The 22235-nt window shown below is 40.0% G+C and overlaps 1 protein-coding gene across 4 annotated transcripts in view; it reads right to left on the bottom strand.

Moving 5' to 3' along the window:
- acsf3 (acyl-CoA synthetase family member 3) overlaps positions 1-21658 on the bottom strand; it is a 33382-nt gene extending 11724 nt beyond the window's left edge. Inside the window, exons 1-7 of one of the 4 annotated variants that reach the window (XM_074666198.1) lie at positions 21582-21658; positions 19552-20364; positions 17686-17841; positions 13720-13874; positions 12479-12624; positions 6237-6334; positions 5991-6117 (exon numbers count right to left, since the gene is read on the bottom strand). In XM_074666198.1, coding sequence (XP_074522299.1) covers positions 5991-6117; positions 6237-6334; positions 12479-12624; positions 13720-13874; positions 17686-17841; positions 19552-20271 — 1402 coding nt within the window. In that variant the 5' untranslated portion in view covers positions 20272-20364; positions 21582-21658. The other 3 variants (XM_074666201.1, XM_074666199.1, XM_074666200.1) reach the window with 3 other exon arrangements.
- Positions 21659-22235: the final 577 nt, after the last annotated feature.

Below are 22235 nucleotides of genomic sequence, written 5' to 3'. Positions count from 1 at the left end.
AAACACTTAGCATATATGAATATTAATGCTCCGCATTAAAGCCCCGTTGACTAGATGGAAGAGTTAATGAGGATAAATAACAGACAGCCAAGCAGTGAAATCTCAGCTCTGACATTATTTATCATCCTTAACTTTTGTCACAGCTCCTTTTTTGGCAATTAATATTGTACAAGAAAGCACTTTGCACTTGGATGACTGATCTAATTTGTTTAATATAATGCAATTAAAGGAGCTTGAATTGCTTTATGTTAATGTTACTGATTATATTCCTTGCTGGTTTGCCTCTCCAACAGCAGATAACAAGCTGAACTTGAGGATTGATGTCTGTCTCAGATCTGGCATGTTCATCAAGCAACTACTTAACTGCAGTTTACATGCTCACTCTCTGCTCTGAATCACACAAATCTGATAGTCTGATAGACACAGAAAAAAAAACTCCAGTGAATGGGATGCCTGATAACAGAACAAAGCAGATTTTAAAACTCAGATTAGCTTCAGGATTTTCAAAAGATCACAACTTCTTCCTACTTTTGATCAGAAAGGGGGTGAATCATGGAAGAAATTTTGCAAATACGATGAGTCTGGTGGATTTTTTTTGTGAAGGAAAATTGCAAGTTTGCCAAAATTCTTTGGAGTTTGTTGTCTTTTGTGGAGCATTTTTTTTAACTCAGTATACCTGCAGTTTGTGTTCATAGAGCCAGGACCTGCATGTGTTGACACCACTGTGAATGTAAATGTTACAGCAATGCCTGGTCTTAACAAAGTGCTCGCAGGGCGCTGGGTTGTTGGTGAATCCCACAGGGAGCTCTGACATTGGAGTCAGGAGGACACCACGTGTCTCAGGGTGAAATATGACATTGGGAATGCAGAGAGGGAAGGGATGGAGGCAGGGAAGACGAGAGCACAGCTGGGAGGTAAAAGAGCAGTGCACAAATGACTAGTGATGGCTCTGCAGGATATGAGCCACACTTCTGTCTGTCTGAGGAGGAGGAGGAGGAGGATTTACCCTGCAGATCTGAAGCTCACCTTTACAGCTGAGGTTACATCTCTAGCAGTCACACACAGGCAGGAAGAGAGAAGCTACGTGTTTAAACAAAAATTGCACAGGATAGGATGTAGGATTAAAACCTGTTTGAGGCTTTAAAGTCAAACCAGCAAACAGTGACCCCCTCCCCCCAAACACTTGTGGAGATTATTTTTTTTAAAACAACTACATTTAAAGCTGAAACTGAGAAATACCTTGCCATACTTATAGTATATTCTTCCCCATGTAAGCAGATTACATAGGAAAAAGCTTTTAAGGATGATTAACTGAAGTGACCTGACAAAGACTGAACTCCCTTGTTAACTTTCTGCCTGTGTTTTTTGTGCCAACTGTGTCTCAACTGAAATAAATCAATTATTTAACTTCAGATAAGACAGGGTTAATAGTCAAACCCCAAACACAATTTCCTCTACACTGCCTGCTAAAAACCAAGCCTTCATTATTTATCACTCAAATGCAAAATTTGAGAAATGGCTAATGCCCAAGCTTCCCCCTCGTCCCACAAGTCTTTATTAATTTATGTGTTCATACATTTATTTATGGTTTAGTTCAGAACATCTTAATCCATTCTGGGAGGAGCACTGGGCTCTTTGTTGACACACCACTTTGAGTTTCTCTCTGTTTTTCCTTATCTTTGTCTCCCCTGACTTTTTGTGTTTACATGTGTACATAGAAAGAGACAACAAAAGACCAAACATCACTGTCAATATAAACTGAACTTGTGCTGTGCCTCTGGACAGCTAACAGACTGTATGGCACAATAAAAGCTAAAAAGAGGGTTTAAGAAGGCAAGAGGGGATCAATGGTCTCAGGGATGTTTGTGAAGATGAGTGGAGGGAGACAGAGAGGGAGCACTCAGGAGAAGGTGACAGCTTCCCTATAGAGCTGCCAGTCATGCTACACAGCACCCGCTCGCACAAGAGAAGACACCTCTCGCCAGCTGAGAACTTATTGATCTAAACTCTCACACTCCTTCTTCACTTCTTACACTTCACTTTTCTCTGGCCTTCCCTTCCTATTAGCCTGTCAGTCTGCAAGATCTGCTTTATTTTATTCTCAGACTTCATCTTCCGCACAGACTAAACTACAAGGTTTAAAAACATTTTTCAACTTCAGGGGTTCTTCTGCTGGGTGACTTAAATAAAATCTGTTTCTTGGTATCTTGAATAACACGACGACGGCATGTCTCCCTCTGTTAATAAGAGCAATTCCATCCATCTTTGTTTATGCACATTTCAAACTGATGAAAAAATAAAGCTGGGAAAATCTCAGAAAGCTTTTGGCTTGGCTCTGGGTGTCTAACGTCTTTGGACAAATTAAAAATATGATGTGGAAAAGGACTTCTTAACGGACAATGATAATTACTAGGGATGAGAATTAATATGAATTTATTGACTCTGATGCTATCGATTCTGCTTATCAATCAAGTTCCTTATTGATAATCAATTTCTGTTGATTTTCCATCGCCTGCATGCTTTATGAAAATCTTATCACAAGGCATACATTTGCTGTTCTGCTTTGATGGGGGCAGCATTTGTTGGATGGTGTTTTGGTTTAAAAAAATGACCTTGTTAACTGACAACCTCCACCATGAGTTGCTCTTACAACAACTTCTTCTGAAAACTCTCACACAAAGTTCTTTAGGTTTTCATTAAAGAGGCATTTTAAGAGTATTAGTTTTGATCATATATAAAAAAAAACTATGACGCCATCCTGAATACTTTCTATAACTTTTTTAACTAACAGCACCTGGTATGCTTTCAGAGAAAAGCTTCCAGATAACAAGGTCACTTTTTTGAATGAAAAGATAGTGACATAGAGCTTCAAAATTATGTCTTTGGAAACAGTTCTCAAATGAAAACAGATCTTTAAAAACTACCCAGCTCACTTAATTCAGACTGGTCGAAAACCTGCTACAATGGTGATTATTCTCTGCACTAAGGCAACATTAAGAAGAACCTGATCTGAGCCTGGTGTATCTTACTGCTTTAATTCATTCTGAATCATGAGTTCTGTCAATATAACAGCGAACAGTTTTTGATCTTAGATCCTTGAAAAGCAGTGCTATACTGAAAGGGTTCATTTGTCCACCCCGACCTGCAGGTTAAAACCTGAAGGCTGTGAGAAAAGGTGAGATACAAAAAGCAGTGTAGGAGGTTAAAAGACATCATCCCAGAGTTAGCGAGTGACAGACTGAGTGAGGATGACTCAGAGTGTTGGAGTGTGAAACAGGCAGCAGGTGTGAGGGTAAAAGGGTTACAGTGTGAAAGGACAGGTAAGAAGCCAAGAGTGGGTTAACTTCATAAAGTCTCTGGCTAACACTTTGTCTCCTCCACAGATCCACTGTGATAACTGTGACTTGTGTGGGAGTTAAGTGAAAACATGGGCATGTACTTTACATCAAAAGTCTGTGTCTCATTGTGTATGAGTTTGGATCGTGGATAGACAGAGGGTTCTCCATGATGTTAAAGTTCCTCAGACAAACTTTTGGTTTGTGTCAGTTTTGCTGCCCCATGTGCACAAAGCAGAATCTCTTGTTTCTTATCTGCATTTGTCAAATTCTCAACTTTCTTGTCTTAATGTGAAAATAATATAATGTAATGATGTAATGTAATGTCATTACTTTGTATGGCTCATTTGTTGGTTATAGTCACCAAACTTTTTGTGCCTTCAGTGATATTTTTATAACTTTTTCTCCTGTGTTTGTCTGGAGATCCTACACGTAACCATGGCTGCATTGTTTACATGTGAACTCAGCTGTTTGCAGCCTGTAGCATGTCAATGCTAACTGGTGTAAGGCCTGATGTCTTCCCACAAGGTGAGGAGAAGGAGTTGAGAATGACGTGCTGCTTCTCAGGTGTGAGCTAAGAAGTGACGACATCGACCTGTCCTTCCATCCGTCGTTATTGTGTAAGATCTATCTCCTGATTAGACTGGATGAACTGGAGAATGAGAATGATTTCATTTTGCACTCCTCTTGCATTTTATTACTAAACAAAGCAGGGATTTTAATACTGAAAAATTTCTTTCCATTAATTCTACTCCTTTGACCCTTCATTATTCTTCATATAACTGGACCAACAGTATGTAAGGAGGGTTTTTTTCAGTATTAGCCTTGAGCACATATAAAACCTGGGTCATAGAGGCCATGCAAGTTTGCTCATAACTTGTTGCACCAACTTTATTGCTAGTCTTCAGACACTTCAAACTCTGCCAACAAAAACTGTAACACCAATAGATCTTAATGTGTAAAATCTGTTCCGTAACATATTTTAATTTTAAATTCCAGAAAGTTTCAAATAAAAACCTATATATTTTCTCACTAGCTTTCTCAGTTATGCAAAGGTGATTGAACCGTGAGATATCCAGTCACAACATAACTCTGCTCATGATGGATTAAGATGAGTTAAGACTAAGTTTTGATGGGACTGGATCTTATCCTCTTTTGATTTAGGGTTTTTGAAAACACTATAATCAATCATCTGGTAAAGTTAATTTAGAGCTAAACATTATTTTGAGCTTTCAGAAGAATTTAACTGTCATCATCTAACATTTTTTACCTAAAACAAAACAAAGAAAACTTTTACTCTTGGGTGTCACGATGCCCATAACACCCCACCAGCTTCACAAGTCTAAATATATCAATGATGTGTGTGTTCATGTTTGTCTGTGTGTGTATTATGTGTTAGTGTGTTTAAGCTGGCATTTGGGAACAGAGGCAGGTGGGTGAGCAGGGAAAGTGTTTGAAAGCTTCCTATAGAGTAGTCCACTGTGTGTGTGTGTGTGTGTGTGTGTGTGTGTGTGTGTGTGTGTGTGTGTGTGTGTGTGTGTGTGTGTGTGTGTGTGTGTGTGTGTGGCTTGAGGGAGCGGTCTGTGGGGAGCTGATTGCACGGGCTCTCATTATGTGGCCGGTGGCTGTAATGGAGTGTGACAGCGGCGTGCTGTGCTCTGGATCTCTGTCCTTCCAGCCTGCAAAGCCAATTAAACACACTCTGCCCGGCTCTCCCACTGCCTCACCCTGTACGCTCTCCATCAATCCCTCCTTCCTTCCTTGCTTCCTTATAACCCCCTTTTCCTCCCACCATCACCCAGTTTTACATCCCCAGCTTGTTTCTCCTCACTCTGTCGTGGTTGCTTGTTTGTCACCCTTTACACCCTGACTCTTCTAACCTCTCCGCCAACAAATTCCCAAGCTCCCTAAATCAGACTCCTTTTGCTTCCAGCTCTTATCTCCTGTTGTCTACATGACAATTAAAAGCCCCAATTGCTTTTACCCTCCCTCCTGTGTCCTCTAACCTCCCCTCCAAGTCAACCTGTCTCCCTGTGGCATTGCAGTAAAGCAGAGCTCCTTTGGGAGGATGGCAGCAAGAGAAGTGCAGGGAGGAAGAGAATCTGATGACAGCTTCGGTGTGTGTGCTAACACACACACACACACACATGTGCACACACACGCACGCACACAGAGAGTAAGATGAGCAAGGGGGCAATACTTGGTTTCTCAAGACCCAGAGCAGTCACAACCACTTAGGAGGAAAAATGCCCTGCAGCACTGAAAACACACATAGTCCATTTATCAGTCGCTCATAGTCTCCCAAAATGTGAACACACACACACACAGACACACACAAAATACCCATATACGCTATATTTTGTGTGTGTGTGTGCCCGTGTGTGTGTGTGTGTGTGTGCTTTCTAGACTGAACTCCCAGTTTTTAAGTGTTTAAAATCAAGCTCTAAAAGTGCAGTTTGTTGCAGAGACGAAAAAATCTTTTGACATGTTTCCTGCTCTTGTGAATCTTTTTGACAGCCCGACTCATGTAGATGCAATTAGTGGCAGACTTCACTCCCTCCAGGGGGGTGCGTGTGAGTGAGTGGGTGCATGTACAGTTCTGGGGTGTGAGTTAAGAGAAAAGAGAAGAGGAGGAGGAGAAGAGGAGCTTGGTACCTGTTTTGAACCAGCCGTCATCAGTGAAAGATTCTCTGGTGGCTTCAGGTTTGTTCCAGTACTCTTTGAAGACAGACGGACCTCGAACCAAGAGTTCGCCTTCTTTGCCCTCCAAACCTGGGCGGACCTGGAATTTATTCACAGACCGAAATCAAGAGAGTAAAATAAACAGTCAAAAAGGGTTGAGTGTTTTATTTGTTCTCAAAAAAAGCTTGTTTTTTTCCGAGTGCTCCGGTTATTAATTACCTGAGTCCCTTTGTGATTGCCCTCTACAATTGTTGTATTGGTTGTGTTATTCATGACAATTCGGACTTCAACACCGGGAAGTGGCGACCCAACAGCTCCTATCAAACAGAAACACACACAAACACATGACTACCAAGGGAAAATAAAGCACCGAGAGCTATATAGGTTGAATTTTTTGTTGCTTTTTAGGAAGTCAAACATTTATAAGCGCAATAACAGCTGTTTTGATTGTCACCGTCCTCAGGTGAAGTATTTCTACCTCTGAAAGAATGGGCTATAACCTCTGTCTGCAGGGCATAACAGGTCACTTAATGGTTTGCTGAGCCTGTAAAACACCAAACTGAAAGCCATTTGTCTCAGTCTCCCAGTTAGCTTATTTGGACAGTAATGGGATTTCTTTGACAATGCCTGATGCAGCTGTTTCTTTTTTAAGACATCAAGTGAACTCCTCTAAAAAAAAACTGCTTTTCAGACTTTTGTTGAGTTTAGCGAGCAGGTACCAAAATAACATTTCTAGGTAGGGTTGAACAATTAATCAAATTTGATCTGACATTGCAATTTTTAAAGTGCATTTACTTAAGTTTGTGTTTTCTGACTAATGAGAGATCAGTAAGATTTTTATATAATTAATATTTATATTTATATTCACTTAGTGTTTCTTTTTCATTTTATAAAATGTGCATTCCACATGTTGACATATTTCAGTGGTTGATACAGAGATTTGGTCTTATTTATGTTTCTGCACTTTACTTGGTGTGATATTCATAGAAGAGAGGTCATACAATAGAAAAGTTTATTGCTTGTGTTCAGTGAGTAATGTAGAAGATAACCCCCCCCCCCCCCCCCCCCACAATCGCATGCTAAATCGCAATTGCAATATTGGTCCAAAAAAGTCGCAATTCGATTATTTTCTAAAATTGTTCAGCCCTACTTCAAGGAATTTAGACTGGAAACTAGGCTGTCAACCACAACAGAAGAAGACAACTCTATCATGCCATGTCGCTTAATTTTGACAAACTGCTCTTAAAACTACAGTCTGACTGTATGCTACATTTAGACTTATTTCAGTGCCTAACTTTGCCATCAGGAAGATGCTTTTTTACCACCTGTCTTAGGTTTTTAGAAATACATCGCACCAGAAAAATTGGACAGAAAAAAAAGGCTGTTCTAAACAGAGGGGCTATGCGAGCCTGGAAACAATGCTGCTGTGCTTGATTTATTGGCTCTTTGGACCAAAAACATGTTACTACCATTTCATGAAGACATCATTGATCCATGTTACACTGCAGAAAAAGAGCAGAATACAGGACCTTTAATTTAATGACCCAATCCTTTAGTACGAGATATGTTTACAGTGTCAAAATACACTGTGTTAGCTGATGAAGGGAAAAACTGTGCTTCAATAAAAAAAAAATCTAAAAACATTACTGAGTCCATTTGATAATGCACATTGATAAGAATGTATCTATGTGCTCAAAAAACTCTATTTCAAGACAGAAATAGAGGTAGCCCCATCTGCAGCACATTGAAGCTAGCCTTTGATTTGGTTCTCTGGCTGGTTTCTTAACAAAGGGTCTGACTGCCCGGTATCTCCAATATTTAACACACTTCTTTTTGACAAGTTCCTTCCCACTTGAAAAAGTCAAAAAAGAGTGTAATGTAGACATTAAATCATCACAACCTCAATCATCAAACACATTTTGCCAATGAAACTCCATACAGCTCTAAAACCATTCACTGAAACAACAGTCTCCACTTTGCCTCGTTTTAACACCATATACGAATAAAAATCAGCCCTGATTGCACAGCAGAACTACTGCTGAGTGCTTGACAAGGCCTTTTATTGCAGCACAGTTGCGTTAAATTGTATTAAGTGAGCCGACAAATTATGAAATAAAATAAGGGCTGAGTGCCAAAAAAGCAGGGACTATTTATAACTGCCAAGAGTTGGACTGTTAAATGGAAACTACTTATCAGAAATGTGTTACAGTTTAAGGATTCCCACCCGCACTGACATCACCTGCTGTCTCTATGGATGTACGTGTGCCAGTGTGACCTCCTGAGTTAAGTAATTATAGGAAAGAGTGCACAGGGGATGCACAGTCAAAGTCTCAGTGGTCTTTTTGTGTGCATATGTGCGTGTCTGAAAGTGTGTGTGTGTGTGTGTGTGTGTGTGAGTGCGTGCCTGCCTTGAAGGCTCTTATGTCATTTCACAGACCGCTGCTCTCCCAATAAAGAGCAGGTCAGGTCCTGATTAAAGAGTGATTCTCTCACTTCATATTGATCTAATCCACTCCAGCCTGATTGGTGATGTCTCTCACACACCCATCAGTTGCACTCAGTCCAGCGGGGAAAAATCCCACAGGGCAGTGAAGTAACCAAGTTACAAGCAGGATAACAACGTAGCTTCAATCAGAGGGACTGAAAAGCTGAGTGTATGTATAATAATCACAGCACCCTCACCAATTCACAACAGAGCAAATAAGGTTAAATAAGACTTGAAGAGCAAGATGTATGAGGTATCTTCATTTTGAGTCACAGGAAAGGAAAGTGGATGGACATCTAGTATGTAATGTTGAAGGTTGATAGCTCAAAAACCTCCAACAAGTTCCTCTATACCATTTCTATACAACTTTCATTTCCAGCATCACACTCTTAAGATAATTTGGTGACCTGCATGAGTCATAACACTGTGATTTATCAAGTTAATACCATTTCTTAGCACACAGGCAGGTTATAGATGCTACATGCTGGGTGAAAAGAAGGTTTGTGGATGAGGATCGACAGGAGGTCCTGTTAGCCACCATTTTCCTCCCAGGAGGTTAAGGAAAGACTTCATTATTGTGCTTTAAATGGTACCTAGCTTCAAAAGGTTATGATTAGAGAGAACAGGGGACATGCCGTGACGTACTTCCTGTTCTCAGGGACAGTAAAGAACAAAATAAAAAGGAGATAATAAACAATAAAGAAGATAAAAGAGACTGCTAAGTGATTTAAAGATGATATGGAAAGAAGTGGGTCAAGCTAATCTCACATATTTAGTTCTCAACGAGGGGAGCATGACCCAGAAAGCCTTGCTGCTGTTAATCTGGAATGTTCCAGCGCTAAATGCTACACAACAAAATAAGGCCATTTAGTTGCCATAAATATAGAGGAAAGCATTAATGCCACTGCCATCAATAATTGTATTAAAAGCTGAGTAGTCTCTTGGAGTGTTTCTCAAATTGTGGTCTGCGGAGCACTAGTGATCCTCTGCAGCGACAGTGAAGAGAAATGTGTTTTGTTTTTTTTCATGGAACATTGAAAAAAGGGGGGAGAGTTGGAGGGCTGCTACACAAATTAATAAAATCTAACAAAACTTGATTAATAAAAATGTTGATAACAAATTTCGCTACTGATGCATTGAGTTGCGGAATTATCCCCCTGAGTAGTGGAGCTGTTGACCTCATGTAAACATGAGCATAGCAAGGTGGAAGTGAATTGAAGGCGATTAATACACGTGAAATATTGCAGCAGAAGAGAAAGCAACCAGGCTCAAAAATTCCTAAGTGTGTGGGCATTTACATCAGGTAAAGCTGGAATGTGTGCTAAAACAAACTGTACATCAACTGTATGGTCCAGCAGGGTAGCACCAGAGGGATAAAACAACACCTGAGGAGGAGGGGTGCTTAAAAACTCCACATATGTTCTACATTGGAAAATGTCTACATCCAGTTTGTCATGTATGAGAAGTCCTTGAAACTAATGTTGGTGTTTGTTGCTGTAATTAGCTTTGGAAACTTTCTTTATTCCGCCTCTCTCTGGCTTGCTACGAAGTGGGAACCTCCAGTCTAAGAATATGAGACAATGCGGAAGTGCTAAAATCTGCTGTTTCTTAAGTGTCCACTTGAGGCTCGTCCGGAAATACCGGAAGTCACATACACACAAAGCCAAAAATGTCTCCTGTCTGAATCGCTAATTTTACTATGGGCACACACTGTACAGGGGTGAATGTTTTTCTAACTCCCCAGTTTAAAAGGGTATTAAGATCCTGAGCTTACCCAATCAGAGGCACAGCTCAGCTCACGTGACTGTCTGGCGCCCTACAGCTGTACTTGAAGCCCCCATCTATTCCAATAGGGCCGTGATAGCCGATTCGCTTCAAAAATCTGTTTCAGAAACAGAAGGGTGATGTCAGGGAAACTACGCCCAATAATTATACAGTCCATGCTTGTTGCATGCATACACAAACACACCTTGGCCCATCAGCCAATCACGTTTAATCTCTCTCATACAGATACCTTTCACAGGTATCAGGGATGACTGACAGGCTAACAGCCTCTTGTGTAACACTGTTATTAGTCCAACACATTTACTGACATTAGGGGAAGCTCAGTAACTGCCATAACAATGTCTTTTTATTCAAATTTAACTTTATTTAACTTAACATGACAGCAGTAAACACATGTTGCCCAATCCACAAGAAAATATATCTTTTTTTAAATTCTTTAAAAGAAGGTCTGAGTGGTGACATAGGATATATATATCAGTAGTGAGGCAGAATTATGGATTTAGACATAGAGGATGATGAGTAATTTAATTAAAGTACTTAAGTATTTAGATACTAGCAATTTTAAGTGTTATGGAATAATACATCAGTAATGTAGATTTACTTAGATCCTCAGGTCCATTTTCTCTTTTGTTCTAAAAGAAAACAACAAACCACAAGGGACAAAGTGCACTTTTTTACTCTGTAGTCAATGTAATTGTGAAAAATACTAGTTCTGGATAAAAAAGAATTGAAGAAATAAGATGTGAGTTTTTAATCGAAAAAATAATTGGCAGATTAATCATTTATCAAAATAATTATTAGCTGCAGCCGTAGCGAGTTGGAACATGTATGATGCAAGTTCTCTTGGGGTGTTGAAGATTTTTCTGGTGGGATAAGTGGTCCTTGGTCTGAAAAAAAATCAGACTGGTCTACTACACAGTTGGCAGAGGATGGAAAGAAAAGAAAGCATGAGTAAGAGAGGAGGAGAGAGGAGGTGACTGCACTCTACTTCTCTTCTGTGAGTGTTTCCTATAGTTTCTATTGATCCATTTTAACCTACTTAAAGACAAGACAAGAACACACAGACTCAAACAGGTACAAGCTCACGTCTGCATGAATACTCACACACACACAAACACACACACACATCCTCTGTAAAGCCTGCAGTGGAAACATCAATAGAACAAAAGACCTCTTGAAACCATTCTTAATAATCACCTGAGAGGAATCAAACCCAGCCTGCTCGGTTTATGTTCAGCATTAGCTGACAAGCAAACAAAAACAATACTCGACAAAACCACAGACAGAGGATTACCCAATCCACTTGCAAGCTAATTAGTTTTACCTGCAAAGTAGAGGAGTTGTATGGGGAACAGGAGAGGAAGAAGAAGGTGGGGAGAGGCAGATGAAGAGGGGAGGACAGGAGAAGAAGAGAAAAAAGCAACCAGCATTCCTCTGACCTCATTTCCAGACCTTGCTTTTGTTTTTGCCCGTGTGAGGGAGGTGTAGTTGGGATCATGGGGTTTAATCTGACATCACACTAGAGGAAAACTGCCAACAATCAAACACAACACTTGAAACTGAGACGCTGAATGAAGCTGCAGAGGGAGGCAGAACAACATCAGGCCTATTTTTAGAGATTGATGTGAAGAAGAGAAGATAGCAAGCATGGGGTCACACTGATAGTTTATCTTATTGCTTTTTCTTAAAACAATTTTATGCATTAATGTAAAATAAGGCTGCATGTTGGTGCACAAGTTGGTGTTGTTGCTACACAGATTCCAGGTTTGAATTCCTAGCTGGGAAGGAGGCCTTTCTGTGTGGAGTTTGTATTTTCTCCCTGAGTATGTGCAGCCTCTCTTTGGGTAATCTGGCGTCCTCCCACAGTGTAAAAACATGCTCATTGGGTTGATTGGTATGGGAAAAGCAGTCAAGATAATAGATTTCATGAACCAATTAATCGATCAATCTATAAGAAGTTATCTCACGTATCAAAAAAAGCATGCAGGTCAAGACCATACTCTTGGTTTTGTTGTTTGAACCTCATGTGGTTTCACTGCAAGGTTCAGTAGCCTGGGTAAGAATGATAAACTTGAACACACTCTACTGTGTGCTCTGAATCAGAATTACTATTTCCTTGCTTGAATATTTTCAATATCACTATAAAAATTCTCAATTCCTGCCGTCAATCAAACAGCCTGTTACCTCTTACCTGGGACACGTGAGCCTTTAAGGGGGTTGGACAGTGCCATGCCAATCTCGGTCATGCCATAGCGTTCCAGCAGTGTGTGTCCTGTGATCTCCTCCCAGCGCTGCAGAGTGGGAAGAGGGAGAGCAGCCGAGCCTGACACCATCAGCCTGTAGAGAGAAGGATGGATGTGAGGTGAACCCTTCAGGCTGCAAATGAGACACTCCTAGACTACGAAGGAACATTTCCAAAACATGCCATTGGTATTCAACATGAGGACAAAGTAATGAAGGAATAAATGCTTTTGGAATATATTTGAAAATCAAATGGGGTTAAAATATGTTTTAGATGGGGGGGTCACATTGAAACGTTCTCTATTACTCATACTCTTTTACTTGTAATACGATCACATCTGATGTGTACCAAGTAGAAAATACTGTATCTTAATAATTTGTCAAGTCCTCGCAGTGATCAAAAATATTGGTAGATTTTATACAAAACAATGACACTGCAGAATAATAATAAATACTAAACATATTTGATGTTTATTATTGCTCATACCTGGAATTATTTGAATAAATAACTGCCATACAAAGGATTAAATCAGGCCTTGTCCCCCAATCTCTTGGGGTGACAAACAAGACCCGAAATGAGGTTTTTGGAAACCTGGTTGTTCTGAAATATTTTTCTTTAAAGCAGCAGTCCCCTTCCTTTTTTGCACCACAGACCGGTTTGATGTCAGACAAGATTTTCAAGTACCTCTTTTTCTGTCACCTCCCTGGCTCTTTTACCCTGCCCAAAGAAAGTTCCCAAAGGTGTTCATTTTTTGTCCATTTTGCTGGCTCGGGGGTTTGGTGGAAATGTGTTGTATTGCCTGCCAGAGCAGCCCTGTTAGGAAATTAGCAGCATCTTGACATGCGCCAAGAATGAGTTAAAGACGGGTATGACTGAGTGAATCTGGTCATTTTTCAAAATAAAACATAGTTCAGAATCAGATAATAAATCAAACAGAAAGTTGAGTATTTTTTTTATGTGAGGCCTGATACCAACTGACCCACGTACTGGTCTGCAGCCTGAGGGTTGGAGACCACTGCTTTAGAGCACTTTCTCACTTGATGTCTATAAAAAAACCCTCAATAAATAAACACTGCTGTCTTTCTGACTTAGTTTGTCACAAGGCTCTCTGCACGCAGAAACTACTATACACATTTACCCACAAAAACATCCTCTTGTGACTAAGCTGTCACTGAGCCCACAGCCAGTACCTGATCCTCTCCTTGCAGGCCGCTTTGACAAAGTCCTTGACATGAGGCTGTGTGAAGTGCTGATCATAGTACTGGATCAGCTTAGAGTAGATGGTTGGCACAGCCATGAACACATTAACCAGGGGAGCCTTGGAGCTCAGCAGCATCTCCCACACCTGAGACACACAAACACAGAAAAATAAAACTAAGGAGTCGGGAGAGGAGATAAGGTAAGGTGGGAACCTGAGCACTGCATCTCATATAGTTGGGATCATAAAACTAAATTGTTACTGTACTCCACAATTCATTCATCTGCACATTTGCAAGTTGCACTGTTTCTTTTATTTGATGTAAATGGCAGGATAAAGTCCAGACAGCAGCCTCACACTGAACCTGTCAACACAATGCAAAAAAAGGCAAGAAAAGAAGAGGAGATTTGTAAAGGTCAGCAGGAAGAAAACAGCCAAGTGCTGTAGGGCAGAGCTGACACGTTGGCCAGTTAAAGGCTTTCTGTATGGCTACTTTTGACAAATGTGCTTTTTGACTGCTATAGAGTCCTCCACCACACACACATGCCTCACAAACTCACACACACACATGCACACAGAGGAGTTAATGGACATAAACATACATTGTGAAGTACATGTTCGTATAAAAACATGCTTCAGATATCACATAAACTCACTTGTTCAAGGACAAAGGCATCCTAAACACCCAGCCCCGCCTATTTACCTCATTCGTCTCTCCCTCTCTGTTTCTCTCTCTCTCAAACACACACACACACAAACACACACACACACACACACACACACACACACACACACACACACACACACACACACACACACACACACACACACACACACACACACACACACACACACAGAGTCTGGGTACACGGCTGTAGACGATGGGAGGATGGGAAGACAGCATGAATTAAGTGAAGGTGAACGACAGCTTCTCTAAGTCCTGTCTCCCCCCCCTGGGAGACAAACGCTCCTCCCTAGCTGTCCCTCCTCCCCTCTCCTTCTCTTCTTCTCTACTTAACCTTACTACTTCTTCTTTCTTTCCATCTACTTTTATTCTCAAAGTTTTTCTTTTTCATTCTCTACTTTCATCCCTGACCCCACATCTTTCCTTCATCTTTCTTCCACCCCTTGCTTCTCTTTGCTCTCTGTCTCAGATTCACTTACCTTCTCTCTCGATTTCGTAATTTCCTGCTTCGCTGCCTCTGCAGTCTCCCTCTCTCTTTTTTCTTTCTCTCTCACATACACACACAAAGAGAAATGCAGTTTCTGTCATCATCCATCTCACCTAAAGAAGCAACACATTCCTCTTAATGTGGTAACAATAAACTCTTCCTTCCACTTCTCCTTTGTGTCAGCTCATTTTAGACTCGTCCTATCTTTTATCTTTCCACTTTTCTTCCTCTTGTCTTCTCTGGCTACAGTAAACTGACATAAATAAAATATATAAACAACTAAAGCTGGAAATTTTGTCAACAGCTTTATCAAATCTATATGTAATTTCTCCCATCTGTCCACAGCTTACCTGTGCACTCAAAGAATGAAACTTTGCACCAAGAGAGGGATTAGTAACCGAGGGTGCCCCAACTGCTCTGGGTGGTGTCTATCAAGTGCAGTAGAGCGCTTCCAAAACGTCTAGTCAAGAGGGGAGAGGAAGGCAATTTATGTCCGTCAAAGAGCTGGCCTCCACCTGGGGGACAGGATGTGGTGAGAACCCAGAGCGATGGCCTGCATCCTAAACAACTCTATGAGCTGAGATCAGCTCTGCACTCAACATGAGACTCTGACACTGAAGCTTCCTGAGAGGAGCTGAATGTTAAATGTCAGTGTTTCCATAGAGCTTTTGTTCTATTTAGCCTGATTTCTTTTTCACTAATTTAGTTTCAACTCATGTCTCACTGTGTTGGTTTTATCATTATTGTAAACAGAAAAGCTTATGTTAAAGTATCATCACCTCTGGGGATAAAAACAAAAAACCAAGTAAAAAACGTTTGAATGCTGAAGGGGCAGCAGGAGCACCATGTTTCTTTAGTTAGCTTAGCATGGCTGTTTACTGAGAGCACTAAAACCAAGTGTTAGCCTCATCTGATGACCTGTTAAAAAAATTAATCACTCAACTTCAGTTCAAATGAATACCAAGGGGTGTTTATCAGTTTGTACAAGAACAGAAATGTCAGTTTGCAACTTTTATTAAATTCTTTAACATTTTTATATCAATGGTAAATACCTGAAGCAATGGGAGTCAACCAATGTGGACTGAAGATGTTTGTGCAAATGTTCTCTTTTTGAATATTGAAGATATTACTGTTACTGCTGTTTAAAACTTTCCTGTTGCAGCAGTTCTGTCGCTGGATGAAAGGAGTGTTGATATTACAATACTGAGACTATACATCACCATTATCTGTTGATGTAAAGATGTAGCACTTACCAAAGATTTAATTTGTTGTGCAAGCAATTCTTCTGTGTAATTCTCAATATCTTCAGTCAATACAACGTTTTGCAGGATGCAGCATGATGGAGTAATAGAATTGTTTAACCTTTAAAAGATTTAACCTATAATACAACAACAATATAACTCTGTAAACTCAGATTCATGACCACTAGTTAGATCATAGGGTTACCACTTTGAGGTTTCCTGTCACAGCAATAGTGTCCCAATAAAAAAATCTGACCATCATGAACATAAATTTTAACTTTTCCTCCTCTAAATGAGCAGTGAAGCATTACTTAACCTTGGGTTTACGAAATTTTACTCCAGAAAAATCTACTTGACTTTAAAACATGGAAGCAGCATGAGATCTACAAAGTAGAGCCTTTGCCAATCAGGCGTTCTCACAAGTTATCCAAACAATATCTACTTTATTTCATTTGAGCTGAACTTTTTTTCCCTGGTGTTTTAAAGTTGCTTTGATGATGTAGGCAATGGTGGCCAGGTCTGTGTGTGACTAGTATCTGCCCCTGTCAGACTGTAACAGCTTCACTTGAAATAGACTTATCTGCGATTTACTGGATCACAATTCCTGCACTGAAAATTTCTGTCACTATCTCCAGGCAAAATCAGAAAAAATCAATGGCGGCCTCTGCTGCCCAGGCTACCCTTCAGAGATCTGAGGGGATAAAAGAGACAGACTATCGATCACTTCATCAATGTACTGTAACTTCAGGAGGAGGAGAAGAAAGGCTTTTTCTGAGGCTAAGAGGAGGGGCTTTGTGGGTTGGTACACAAGGTCAGGGATAACAGTGGAATACTGATAGCTATAAGAGCGCAGCAATACCCATGTTGACAGATACATATGTCCTTTAAAGACCTTTACTTTCTATCTACCTTCAGTGCCATTGAGCTCCAGAGGACACACAAAGAAAACACATGAGCAAAGGGGGAAAAAGCTGTGCATCCACACTCCTTTAAGTGCCAAAGCACACCTACACACATGCACACACACTTAGTACCCCATCTTACCCTCCCTTCTCAGGGCCAAACAAGCACTATCATCCTTCAATGTCAGCCCATCGATTGATCCGCTGCTTAAGCCCCTGCCGTGAGTCGGCATTGGTCAGATACAAAGCCACACAGGGCAATTCATCATTGAGCCCCAAACACTTAGTTTGACAGTCAGAGAGGGAGGGAGGAGGAGACCGAGGAATGAAAAGAGGAGAGACTGATAAAAAGAGAGAGGAAGACAAGATGAAGCAATGAGAAAAGAAGGAGAAGAAAAGTTGAAAGAAAAAAGAAGAAGACACTGACAGAAAAAGAGAGAGATTTATGTTGAAAAATTGAAAGGTCTTTCACAACCCTCTACCACTCTGTCCATACACGTCTTATAAATCTAAGAAACTTCACTCAGTCACAACTTTCACACATTTTGAAACTTTCAGGTTAAACACAGCCCCTCAGCTCAGAGGTTTTAATGAAAACTTTACTAAAAACAAACAAAAGAAAGAGTTAAAGCGTAGATGAAACCTTCTGAGGCTGGAAGTCGGGCAGCATGATGCAGGTGGCACCCACCCAGAGGGGGCACAGCAGCTTGTTAACAATGCCATGTACATGGTGGAGAGGTAAGGTGTGGAGGATGACATCATCTCTGGACCACGCCCACTCTGAGACCAGAGACTGGACCTGAGGCGGAGAGCAGGAGACAGGGTCAGTATTTGATCTGGCAGTCTGTACTTCTTTACTTTACTCAAGCTGAAAACACCAACAAGAAACTCATGGAGCTCAAAGTGGATTGTTTTCACTTTTTGTTTTTTGATCACCCTGACAGAACTCAGGAACAGTGATTCTGTTCATGATGTTGGCAAAATCTACACCAAAAGAAAGGGAATCCGATTTTCTGTTTATAATAAAGGGTTTCTTGCTCCGTATGCACTGTCAGGTATGTAATAACCAAAGAGACACAAAACACACACATCCAGAGAACTCATCTTAAAAAATATCTGAAATTTAGCAAAAACATGATGCGGTAGAGGTGGTCATCTTAAATCCAAGTTAAAATTTGGAGGTGATTCAGGAAATCTATTTTCCCTTCAATTCTGTCTTCAGTCCTTTCTCACATTAACCTGACGGAGGAGCTTTCAGCGATTCTGACAACCTGATGTTGTTGCCTTCCAGGAATTCAGACAGACTCACTTAATCACTCACTCACTCACGTCCCTGTGCCAGCACGAGACAAATGAAGCTCTGCCGTCTTTTAGAGTGATTTAATTTTCCACACTATCGGACATGTAGGTCAATTTGAGCTTAAAAACACTGAAAAATCTTCAGGAGATCTTTAATGGCATAAATTAGTGATTATTCTGAAAGCTCAACTGGAACAAACGATAAATGATGCTAATCAGGGACTCAAATATGGGTGTGGGGGTGTCTGAACACTTATTGCTTGGAAAAAAAATGCATCTATTTAAGTCCCAATATTTATTAGTTATGTGGAGATCTGGGAAGCCACCATATAATCTCTGCTTCCACTGCATTACATATTCTGAAACAAGATTCAACCAGAGCATACTCAAATTGACTGACATACTATTCAGGTGAGCTGTCAGTTTTGCACATTAAACTGTGAAAAGGTTGTGCTGAAGACATGAAATACACACCAAAACCTTTGTGTGTACTATTTACATGGCAAAGGCAGACATTACAAGAACCCAGCCCAAAATATTTTTAGGATAGTTTGCAACTTTGAGGAACTCTAAAGCTGGCAACTGGCATGTAGGTGGGAAACCATAGTTTTTTTTAAGTCTATTTGGATCATTTCTGACAGAGGATTTGTAGTATTATGATATGTAATCCAATATCCAATACAAACATGGATTTTATTTCTTTATGTAGTAATTTTAAGTAATTTTGTGAGTAACTTTTGTCCCTTATTTAGTTACCTTTTGAAACATTGATTTTAGCATCATTGAGCAAAAGTCACTTTATTGCAGAAGATATCACTGAGCTCTTGTATCAATACCCCAGATTTACTGTTTTCTGTCAGAATGTATCTTTCTATATGGAAAAGAATTGTAGTTAGCATCTCAAATGTTACAGAGTTATATCAAACAAACAAGTCTTTGGTAAAACAAAAATGAATTTAAATATTTAAGATATATTTCCTTACACTCTGCCGATGCAGAGGTTTAAGTAAATAGGAACAGAGAGCATATAGCTTGTTAACAAACAACCCAGCCTGCTTATTACTGTAAATAGCCACAGCTTTAAGTGCATTGGCACCAGCTGCGCCATTCTCTGTAATGTCATAGCTGTGAGTGTGTATGTGCTGCTTATCTACATATTCCGTTTTTAAAAAGGAGAAAATGAAGCCACAATTTAAAAGATAACATTTACCATGGCTTGTATGTTGCTGTGAGTATGCAGCACTCCTTTCGGTCTCCCTGTGGTACCACTGGTGTAGATAATCATAGCTGGCCGATCAGCCCAGTCAGTGACGACTGCCTGCTCCTCTCTTGTGTCTGTCTCAGCTAAGGTGTCCAGGTTAGAAGTGGGTGGCAGCGTTATGCATGGCAGGCCCATTCTCTGTGCCAGTGGCTCCATGGTTTCAGTATAGGGATGCCCCACAACCAAAAGTGAACTCTGGGAGTCCGTGATGATGTACTCCAATTCAGATTGAGGGTGTTTTCTGTACAGTGGCACAGCTGTGCCACCACTCATCCAAGCCGCCCACTGTGCAACTGTATAGGATGCATCATTAGCACACAGGAAGGAGATCCGTTTTCCTTCCAGACCCCCAAAGCCAGAGTTCAGAGTGGTACAAATTCTACCTGCAAGACCTAAGCTGCTGTAGTACAGCTGCTTGTAGCTGTGGCTCCTGCTACTGTCTATGATAGCAACCTTATCTCCAAATACGGGAGCTCTATCAAACACTGGCTTCTGATTTGTCCTTGATGAGGGAGCTGTAGTCCATCTGTAAACCTGTCTCTGAGCCAAACCTCCCAAATTCCATTTCTCTGGCTTTAATAGACAGAAAGTTCTGTGAAAAGTGGTTTTAAAGTGGGGTACTTTCCACTTCAGAGAGTGGTATAGTGGAGCAAGTCCCGACAGCAGCATGACTTTTATAACCAGCAGATCTGGCCTTTAAGACTTAGAACTTAAGAATTCCTCCATCATTAGTCGTTTATGTCCACTCACACGTTGAAGCATCTGCGGGGAACAGGAAAAAAAGTCTGTTAGCATAAATTTATTAGCTGAACACAGAATTGATGCCTTCCCGTCATTAGCAAATAAAACCATTTAGTATTTTTCTCTTTATCAACGCCTCCTTTCCTCACATTCTCATCTATTTGGCATAAGCTTTCCTAACACAATCACACTGAATGCGGATATTTTTTGTTTTTTTACGATTCATTACATCTCACACTACTATCTCAAATTAAATGCTTTTATTTATTTATTTGTCTGATTGATGGGACAAAAATGCATGAAACAATACTTTATAAAAAAAAGATACTGAGCAGATGCCAAACATAAAGGTGTATGGCCTTGGCTAATTTGCAACCCCTGTCCCAGTTTGGGCTTCTACTTAACACTTCAGATAAGACTTTAAATTCATATCCATCGTATCATATTTTTATGTAATAAATTTTATTTTGCTCTACTTTAATTTTGTTAAATTTAGTGTGTTCCAGTTTACGTTCATACCAGTTTTACTAAATTTTAATCTATTTGTTACATTCTAGTTTTTTCATTTTTATTTTATTGTACTCCATTTTTTCACAGGGTCCTAGGAAAGCTGCAACAACTGAATCCCTCCTCTTGGGATCAATAAGTCTTATCTTGAAGTGACAACAGAAGTAACAGTAACGACTTCAAGATGCTGTGACCATAAAAAACAACAACAACAACAACAACAACACACAAAACATTAAAAGTCATTAAATGCAATAAAACCATGAAGATTAAATAATAAAAGGTCAGGTAGACAATAACCTCAACAACAACTAAAGCAATACATAAATAATTCTGTAAACTATTAAGATTTTGGTAAGTTGAATTGCTTGTAAATGTCAAAATGTAATTCTGTTATTTTATTTTAAAAACGCATTGCCTCCCCAGAGATATTAAAACTATTCACTGTATACTTGGAACAATATCCTGGACAGTTTTCTCAACATAAGTCAAGAGCTCCAGTTTCCTTCGGGTGATTGTATTCGTATTTGGCACAGTAACAAAGTATCAATATGACAGTTATCAAGAATTAATACTCAACTAAGGAAGACAAGACCGATACAAAGCACATCGCCGCCAGACAAGGATGAATACAAATCGTCAAATTACATAGAATATGAAGGCACATATTTCTTGAGCCAATCACGAGTTCTTTTCCTCTTATACTTCATTCAGTTTATATTCAACCTTACCTAAAGTAAAGCCGGTACATGTTGTGGTGAAGGACGGCGCCACCGAATTTGTCTTCCGACACGAAACAAACCAGGCTTCAAAGGTTCCTGCCTCGTTGTGGAGCTCAACTCAACGAAACATTGTGTCTGTGTGTGCGTACAGTTTCACTTCAACACTAACAGTCTTTGTTTCACGAAGGATGTTTTGCCGTGAGTGTGATTTTTTTTTAATATATTTTATTACTTAACTACATATATAGTCGATATGCAGTAAAATTTACATGATCACATTGTATCAGAGCTTACTGCTTTTTGGAATATGCTCAAGAAAATTTTGACCATTTCAGATTTCTTTCTATTTTTGTATTTTCAACTGATTGTGACACGTAATCCAATGAAGTCTTTTGTCAGCTGTCACATCCATGCTCATACAGGGAAAGGAAGCAACATATAATCAGGTGATAATGTTTAACAGAAGTGTTCAACAGGAATAATAGCCAACAGTATTTACCACACAACAGGTTCTCAAAATTTAAATCAAACAAAAATCAAAACCATGCTGCTTTGCAAAAACTTAACTTACCTAAAAGAACCCCAGGTACAGATGTCTAACCTACCTCTCAAGTCTTTGCTGAGCTCTAAACCTCATTAAACTTAGAGGAGACATCAATCTGA

This window comes from Halichoeres trimaculatus, unplaced genomic scaffold (assembly GCF_033239565.1).
Source record: "Halichoeres trimaculatus isolate MK-OKI-2021-1 unplaced genomic scaffold, fHalTri1.1 fHalTri1_scaffold_3, whole genome shotgun sequence".
Classification (NCBI taxonomy): Eukaryota; Metazoa; Chordata; class Actinopteri; order Labriformes; family Labridae; genus Halichoeres; species Halichoeres trimaculatus.
Note: the sequence above shows the minus strand (reverse complement) of the source record. Positions and strands in the feature narration are given on the sequence as shown.